This window comes from Lineus longissimus, chromosome 8 (assembly GCF_910592395.1).
Source record: "Lineus longissimus chromosome 8, tnLinLong1.2, whole genome shotgun sequence".
In the NCBI taxonomy this organism is placed as follows: domain Eukaryota; kingdom Metazoa; phylum Nemertea; class Pilidiophora; order Heteronemertea; family Lineidae; genus Lineus; species Lineus longissimus.
Genome location: NC_088315.1, coordinates 2,263,031 through 2,272,123, shown reverse-complemented (window position 1 = coordinate 2,272,123; position 9,093 = coordinate 2,263,031). Strand labels below are relative to the sequence as shown.

The following is a 9,093-nucleotide window of genomic DNA, read 5'->3' as shown; positions in this document are numbered from 1 at the left end:
AAGCCTCAAGTCCATGGCTTTCCAATCGCAAGTCAGTCCTACTTCCACTGTCCCACATGGGAGAAGGTAGAATATAGGAATAGCGGCTCTGCAGAAAGTCATGTGAACTGTTTGGTACATGTAATTGAGGCTTTTCAGTGGAAGTCTTGAGCCTGCAGGGAACATTCCTCATCGAGTTAAAGTGAATTCTCACCTGACAAGCCTACTGTGTTTACTTTGATGCCTTCTCCATGAGGACAATAACAAGTTCGAACATCCTGTTCCAGTTAAAAGAGTGATCGTTTCCCACTGCTTTCAATAAATGACAGCAAGACTTCGATTGTAAACTAGCAGTCCTTTAATCAAACAATTCATACATAGTATCATTTGATATAATTCCTTATTCAACTTATAGACATGTAGTAAATTACAGGGTAAACTTCCCACTGCTGAAGCAAAGCATGGAGAGACCGGGAAGGGTAGCATGCAAATTGAAAGCTTGTGTCATGCACACTACATAGTTCTTGATCAGAATGTGTCAGTGGATGAATCATGTCTACAGATGTCCTACCAAGAGTATTTTATTGTTTTCAATGTACATCTGCAGTGTCCTCTATAGAGTGGTTTCACGTGACGTCATCACCTGCCATGCAGAGGGTCAGACAAAAGTAAGCAAACCCAAATGACCATGACAGCATTTGGTGCAACAAATCATTGTTCTGCCCTCCAAAATGGCTGACCGTGAAAACACTCTATACAAGAACTTGGAACTTTTTTGAACCAACTCTGGCTACTTATCTTGATGTCAGAAGAATTTCACTTAGATTTTAGTAATGCAATGTAATCATGGTAACAGACATAACCGACAACAAAAAAGTGACCTTATTGTCTCCGAAACATCTTCAAGGAGACAAACATTTCTTTCTCCTCTCCTCTGTGCGATGTTTGTTTCTTGTAAACCAATCATTCATCCTTTTCATGAAATTCTGTTCTGTGACATCGTAGGTCATTGATGCACTAGCAAATGCCTTCAGGTATGACATGTCACCTTTCAACAATTCTGTAACCCCTGCACCATCATTCTTATAAATGATAAAAAATTTTAATCCACTCTCAATTACAAGTTCAAAGTTCAACTTAGCAATAATGCTGTTTTCACGATTCTTATTGGCAGTATTCTTTGAGATATAAAATGCAACTAGTGTTGTTTTTTCAAGACCGACTTTGAGAGGATCTGGGCGAGATCCTTCTGTGTGGAAGTCTGCAAGGATGGCAACTTCTGCTCCGTTCAGATTTTTCATGAACAATTCCTTCAGGGCAGTTACATCTTCCAGGTCTTCTTCTTCATGCAAAATTAGGAAGTCATACTCGGGGTAACTCACTACGTCAACAACATCCCCTGAATGGGAAAAAGAACGTTCAATTATTGTTTAACTCTCTACTTTTTGACTTAAGGAATTCATATATCACTGTTGGAATTGGTTGTGTCACCCAAAACTGTGAGGATGGAGTTAAAATGATATAACCACCATAGGGATGTTTGATGAGACAACCAAAACGACAGTGAAGTACCAATTTCTGTTCTAAAAAAGTACGTACCTGCCCTTGAGGTTGAGTTATCTAGTGGAGTTGCCGGATTAGCGCTGTCAATGTTTGGCCTGCCACTGGCAGTGACAACAGCAGCCCTAGGACTTGGTGAAACTGGAAACAAGGAGGTGGCACATTACTTTCATGACAAAGTTTATAGATTTTACATAAACTATTTTCCTATTGTTCTAAAAAAGTACGTACCTGCCCTTGAGGTTGAGTTATCTAGTGGAGTTGCCAGATTAGCGCTGTCAATGTTTGGCCCGCCACTGGCAGTGACAACTGCAGCCCTAGGACTTGGTGAAACTGGAAACAAGGAGGTGGCACATTACTTTCATGACAAAGTTTATAGATTTTACATAAACTATTTTCCTTCAGTTCTATTGAAACAATAGCTATTTTTATAAGTTTGCTATCTTGCTTTCAAGTAATAGGGAATGAAGAGGGTTGTCGCAGATCATTTAGGTTTTGTCTCATGCTTAGTAGTTGCACGCTTGAATTTTAGTATCAGACACTCAGTGATTCGTCACATTGTGACTTCTACCACCACTCATTGTATTACCTAAAGGTCTTGTTGTCCCTGAAATTGAGCAGACGTGATATCTAATCATGATTATTTTCCAGACTATGTATTTACAAATACTATTTTAATTTTTAATTTTCCACAACTAATGCAATTTGTCTCCAAACATCAGGCGGGCAGGCTGACCTTACTTGCAAAGTCTACAATTAAATGTGATGGAAAATATAGTGCCCCATGTTTTTCAATATACATGTATCTGGTGTGGACTCTCTTGCACTTACCAGAATGACACCAACGTTCCTTCAAATTCTTGGCCATTTCATTTTTACCAATCTTCTTCAGCATTTGGTACATGGTGTTGACAGTGCACTGAGCAGGATTTCTCTGATGCCAGTATTCAAGGACCTGAAAAGAATAAACACATCGAAAGAAATCATCAAGCAGGGAAAGAATGGCACCCTTTTCAATGTATTCTGAAATAATTAACCTTTTTAGAAACCTGTCAGCTCTCGGAGTAGGTCGATCAATTGCTAGTCATTCATATTGGACTATTCCGATCCTGATCAGTTCAGCAACCCGGACACGTCCAGAGGATGTTAGGGAGCAGCTTTAAATTTATTCACACAACATTCAAACTCGTGCCTCTGCAGGAAGGGATTAATCCCTTCACCAATGCAATACTCATTCTAGCATAAACTTACGGCCATGTTTCTTTCGGGAAGAGAGTGATGTCTGTCAAGTTCGTATTCTGCAGCGTGGATATCTGGTGTGTTCAGACGCTCTGGACCTGGAATAAGTATGAACCTTTATTGTTAGATAGTTAAGTATGCTTGGGATGGAAGTACCCTGTATAGTGACCTACCAAATCTGCAAAACGCTTAACATCAAGTTATATAACTAAACTTCCAAGCTATACTTGCCAAGCCTTTACACCAGAGTTAAAGGAATTGATAACGAATTGGAGGTATTGGTTGCCTAACCGAACACTGCAAGGGTGGAGCTAAAATGTCAACCAAAACTGAGGTGACAGCCAAGGTTTCGGGAGAAATGACAGCTCCTCCAATTTTCTAAGGGAGTACTTACCTGGCAAAGAGCGGGCAAAATTTAAGAACCCACTATTTCCAAAATGGTCACTAACCCAAAGCAGCACATCACTTATATCTTCACCTGAAAAAGGAGTTTACAGACACTGAAAGATCGGATCTAGGAATTATCAATGTTTTTCACATTCAAAAGTCACACCAGACCTGTCTTATTACTGTTGTTGACTTCGTCAGACTCTGACTTTGTTTGCTTAATATATCTGATTTTGTTTTTATAGGATGAATTAAGTTCTTTATCATAATGTTAGGGGCTGTAGCAAAATTAATTAAAGTAAAGCCAATAGATAAAAAATACTTTCAAGGGTGGATCCTAATCTGCTTGAGGGCAAGTGGTTAAACAGGGGGTTCAAAAGTTCTGGTAGTAACCAGAAAAAGTAGGAGCCTACCAGGCATTTAGGAGCAGATTTTTGCATCTCGAGGGACAGAAAATTATGAAAATACAAAAACCTATATATTTTCCTCTCATGCAGTTGACTTACCCTCTTTCAAAATGAGTTCAGTTGCTGATGTATTACTTGGCAGTGGCCTTTGATGTCTTTCAACTGGAGGGGCTTTAGGCCTGACTGGGTTTCCATGGATATGACCTTCACCCCTAGGTGTTGGAGTGGTAGAGGAGGCCTGATTTTCTGAAGGTGGCATATTATACTGATTTTGACCAGGTGGTATACTTTCTGGAGGAGCCGATGGAATGACTGGCACTTCTGGTTCGATTTGACTGCCACTGCGAGGCTGCGTGTCTGTGAAATTTCCTTTTCTCGAAGTAGATGGGGAAACACTGTCTGATGGTCCATGTCCATGTGTCTGGCTGGGCCTTGATGAAGGGGAGTCGGGCTGTCTTTTCCGATGGGTCATTTGGACTGTGGTGGAAAAAAGTGCAAAGTTATAAAATAATTCATCGAAGGAGGAAATAAAAATTCACCAAAAAACACTCATTTCCTGCCAAAATCTGAATCCATCAAATTCTGAAAATATTCCAGTCAATGGAATTCAATGCTTTAGCATAAAATCCTGATTCAACTGCAATCAGTTTACCATAGCAATCTTTCTGCTTTCACAGCCACCAGTAAATAAAATCGGTGTACCCCTTTAAACACTACCAAATCACTGTTCGGTAAATTATCGAATTGAAAGTTCTCCTGTGAAACAGAAAGCTGGATTTCACCTCCTTACCAGATCAACAAACCAGTGTAATATTGTAGGTGTTGAAACACAACAGTTCAATCTTACGTGTAGGACCAACAGGTGGCGCTGACATGCTTATTTCACCAATGGAATAGGAGACAGGACCACTAGCTTCATCATCTGCAGCTTGAATCGGACCAGAGTTGCCTTGGCTCAATGCTTGAATTCCCTCGCCTGGTTGCACTTGTGATGGGAAGCCCCTTCCTGGGACACTGACACCTTCATCTGGGGGACCTGTTGAAACATAAACTTGGTTCAATATTGGCAATATGTAACTTCCCCTGCCGTGGCTCACTTATAACTCTTAATTTTGTGTCATAAAAGGTGGATGTACAAAATGTCCCTTGCATTTCCTAGCAATCTTCTGTCTTGTAGAAATACTGCTAAACATGTGAAGGACATAACTATACCTGAAACCAATTCTAACATTTTTAGGATTGTATAACACATTGGTGTGTCTGTAAGATTAAAAACTTAACGTGTATGAACTGTGAAGATGCAAGAGATAACTTACTGATGTCGAAGCGCCTGAATATCTCCTCCACCGTTTTCTTGAAGCCATCCTCATCAAATCCCCGACGGTAAATTCCTTGAAAAACAATTTCAAATAATAACTCAATATTTTGACCATTTTCCATATTCAGGAGTTCATATGTTTATTATTCTTGCTGATATAGACTACCACAGTATTCAGATCCAGGTCTTGAATAGGCAATAACTGTCTACTGAACGAAGAACCTTTACATGGGTTTTGAGCGCTTTGCAAGTGAGAGATATTAACAATACTAACATTGCAAGTGATGGTTATGAAACTAATCGGCAGCCGCATTCCAACCACAGTCTTCATATCAATGTTGTCACGACTTTGTCGCCGGTCGCACCACTTTACTTACCACACAGAAACGTAACAAACATTTCACCTATGACATCACGTTTTGTTTTTGATTGCACCACAGCTGGAAGAGGTGTTGAAATCAAGAATTATTTCTTTGAATAAGAAAACTTACATTGTTCGGTTGGGCATTTTAGTCCCAGTCAATTTCCTTGTAGATGTACAGGCGCTCTTCACCGTCCTTTGAATGAGACATAGCCAACATTCCTTGTACGGAAGCGCCTATACCAGGGCAAACTAAAGATTCTACCCAGGTATATGAAGTCTACCGGTTGTGGTCTGAAGTCCTCAAAAAAGATTACCATAGCGCAAAACTAAAAAAAATATTCGATTACTCAATCAAATTTCAGGAAGATTTTTATCATCAACTTGAAAATCGTTTTTCCACTTGTGTCATCCATGTCTTCTCTGGGGAAATACAACGCACTACACCATTTTTGACAATCTAAGGACTAAAATATACTGAGTACGTGATGAGATTCGAACTAGTTATGCTTTCACAGAGCATTTGAACATTCTATTTCACAGTAAAACTAGAGATTAACCCTACCTTGAAGCACTTCCTTTATATCTTTATGCATCTCTTTATTCAATTGTTGATTCTCAGTCAGCTGCATAAAGTATACTGACTGCATCCAATTGACAATTTTATTTTCCTGATCTTTTAATATCTCTATATTTTCTGGTGCTTCAAAGAACTTGCTAACTTTTTTTGCAGACTTTTTTGAGGCCTTTTCAAAAAGAAGCTTAGACTCCTTCAGAATCTCTTCAAGACCATTTAGTCTCCTTCGTGTCATTTCCACTTCGTATAGTTCGTTTCTCTTAATGAAGTCTAATACATCAGTAAGGTATACCAACATCTCTGCAAAATGTTTTAGGACAACTGGTATATCTCGGTAGGCCTTCAAATGTTCCCATATTTTCTTCAACAAAGCAGCAACAGGCCCTATCCATCCAACACCAACACCAATATCGGTTAGTTCATTTATCGAAGTTTTTGCCATGGCTTTGAGAGTTGCACCCGATTCACTTGCGTACTTCGAGATATTTGATTCATTTGCGGATGTACCTGCTAGGAGGAACTTGAGGAACTGAAGATAAGAACATACACCAATGAATAGAAGCAATTTCAATATAGTTTCATGTACTTTTGAGTAAACAGGTAGCCCCTGATGCTGGATGGGTGATGGGTCACCAGTGTCTGAAATTGTGGAATTGGCAACCCCGCTTGGTTGGCAGCATTTTGTATTTCTTGATATCTGCCGGCCATTACAGAAAAACATCTTTATTGTGCTTATGCAAAAATATTATGATTAGCTTTTACATTTTTTGTACCAGACTTAGAAAATGTTTTGTTTTTATTCGTCTTAACATTATTAAGTATATGGTACATCAACCCAACTTAACAGTTCGGATACTCCATTCAGAAATAAGACAGTGGAAGGCTTCTAAAGCAAGATATGTTGCCTTGACTGTCCAATTTGACAACTTATTTCCAATACTTTCAGGCAAATATTACTGGTATGTTCTTCCAAGAATACTTACATGGGAAAATGAAAATACCCTGATTGGACTATCAATGACCTCTGATAGGAGGACCTTCTCAGAAACTTCTGAAGGACAACTGGCATCCTGGCGGCTCCTCTCTTGGCCAAATAATTTCTCGAGTGCCTTTTTGAATGGTTGGAATTGTAATGTTTCACATCTGCAATTGAACAAGAATTTTGTAATTTTGCAAGGTCTCTTAATAAAGGACACTTCTAAGCAGGTTTCCCACTCTATACCCAGTGATACCATTTGATCTCTGTCATCGCATCCCTAGCAAGGACAGTATTTGACAGCCCAAAGAGCATCTTAGATGCTTGGAGAGAGATTCTACAGTACTGGTGCTCATGTTATACTCGACTCACACTTTCTGACTGTCTGATTTTAACAGATTTAACAAATTCTTGTCAAGTTTTCATAAAACTTCCAACATACCCTTCTCGGCCTTTACCACAATCATGAAGTGCTTCATAGATATCACAACGGTTGATGTGATTGAAGCAAATGTTTCCTGTGAAGTGTTTCCATGAAGAGAAAGTCATATGTTCTGCTCCAACCTGGAAGAAAACAGCAGGTACAGGACTATTCTAAGACTGTAATCCTGCATCTCAGTATGGTCTCTAATGGCAACGTACAGGTTTTACTGTGTCAACGTATCACTATCAGACTACAAAATGGGCCCAAGATTGAGCACATGGACTTCGGCTTCTTCGATTGTGAGCTACACAGCAGTGGTAAACTGTTGGGCTCAAACTCCTACCATGACCATATCTAACTTTTTGGTCCGGGGGGACAGGAGGCTCTCTGAAACATGATTTTCGGCACTGTCTGGGGGGGGGGGGGCAACTGCCTATTTTGGAAATTGTCGACATGTTGAATGTTGACCTGATAATGGGTAATTTTACCCCTGATCCTTTCTTCCAGCAGGGCGTCATCATGAGACAAGTTAACACAAAGGCATAGAAAAAGTAAAAAATAAGACTAAAAATTCAAGATTCCATAGGCATAGGGGCCTATTTGATAAACTCCTTACCTTAGAATTAAACTTTCTATTGTATTCTTTGAACTTGGATTCAAGGCTCTCGTTTAACTCAGACCAATCAAATGAGGCGGTTGATGCCATAACTTCTTTATAAACTATCTGTTATTATTTGCTGCAAAGAATGAGGTGGAAAGAAACATGAAGAATCAGGACATTAGCCACCTCTGGCACCACGTCTGTCTGGCACTAGCCCACTCGCTGACCTTGGGTATAAGGGACTCTAGGGAGCAGCAAGGGAGGCAAGATAAAGTTAATACAGGAAGTCTAAAATGTTTCAGATTTCGTTGAAACGATATTCACAGGCAGCAACCAGGAAATGAGAAAATGCAAGTGGGGATTTCCCACAATCAAAAGATATGACCGACGATCTACTCCTGCATTTTCGTAATCCAACTTTTTGGTACTTGTAAGTCCACATAATGCTATCAGCTCATTATTTCATTTATATTGACGAGATCATGTATCCTGGGATTTTATTTTGTCGGTGTGAGTTTACTATAGTACAATTTGAAGGCTGATTACTTATTGCTAGCTCTGAGTGGCTAAAAGAAAAGCAAACTCGCCCCAGTGCCGAAATTAAGGAACGAAGTCAGCGCCTCTAGTGTCAAGATTTAAGATTACCCTTGTCAGGTGACCTCCTCATTATTCTTGCGGGAAACCATGAAACTAAAGTTCTGACACGTGTACGGCGCAGTACTGTAAATCCGTCAGGATCCGTTGTAAGTTTCAAAAGTGGAATCACTACCAGTTGAAAGGATTTTTTTCACAGAATTATGAAGGCCCTCCATCTGGAAGCTGCAACATTCAACAACATAAGATTTTAAAATCATTGCTCTCACCTTTTTTGATCTTATTATATTGTGAATTTTTTAAAGTAGGGCTATAGTATGTTTGTTTCCGTCACTCCTTTATAAGGGGTAACTTTAATGAATACATTATTATTATTATTATTATTATTATTATCAATATTATTTTTAATAAGACGCTGATGCATACATCAGTGAGGCAGAGGCAGAGGTGTATTGTTCTCGGCGGCATCAATGGATGGATACACCCTATACCGGTATACCAGTATGCCATCCTACTAATGTGATGCTTAAAGGGGGACTATAGACAGGAGCTAGGGGGTCAAATTGGTGGTCTCACCGTGACGTCATGTGTCTCATATGCAAACGTTTTAATTTAATGAAAAAAACGAAACATATCTAGTAAAAGGCGTGAACAGTTTTGAGATACTGTG

The 9,093-nt window shown here is 39.4% G+C and overlaps 1 protein-coding gene across 2 annotated transcripts; it reads right to left on the bottom strand.

Annotated features, from left to right (window-relative positions):
* Positions 1-319: 319 nt before the first annotated feature.
* Positions 320-8,190, bottom strand: LOC135492573 (uncharacterized). 2 transcript variants are annotated; one of them, XM_064779118.1, is made up of 15 exons: positions 8,154-8,172; positions 7,845-7,965; positions 7,247-7,368; positions 6,812-6,971; positions 5,817-6,357; positions 5,268-5,330; positions 4,889-4,963; positions 4,420-4,608; positions 3,672-4,049; positions 3,173-3,256; positions 2,791-2,876; positions 2,371-2,494; positions 1,771-1,872; positions 1,579-1,680; positions 320-1,378 (listed from the first exon to the last, which is right to left on the bottom strand). In XM_064779118.1, the coding sequence occupies exons 2-15, from the start codon at positions 7,932-7,934 to the stop codon at positions 882-884; spliced, it is 2,613 nt and encodes an 870-aa protein (XP_064635188.1). In that variant the 5' UTR covers positions 7,935-7,965; positions 8,154-8,172; the 3' UTR covers positions 320-881. The 2 variants fall into 2 exon arrangements, with proteins under 2 accessions (XP_064635188.1, XP_064635187.1); XM_064779117.1 differs by having other exon boundaries at positions 7,845-8,190.
* Between the last annotated feature and the right edge of the window lie 903 nt (positions 8,191-9,093).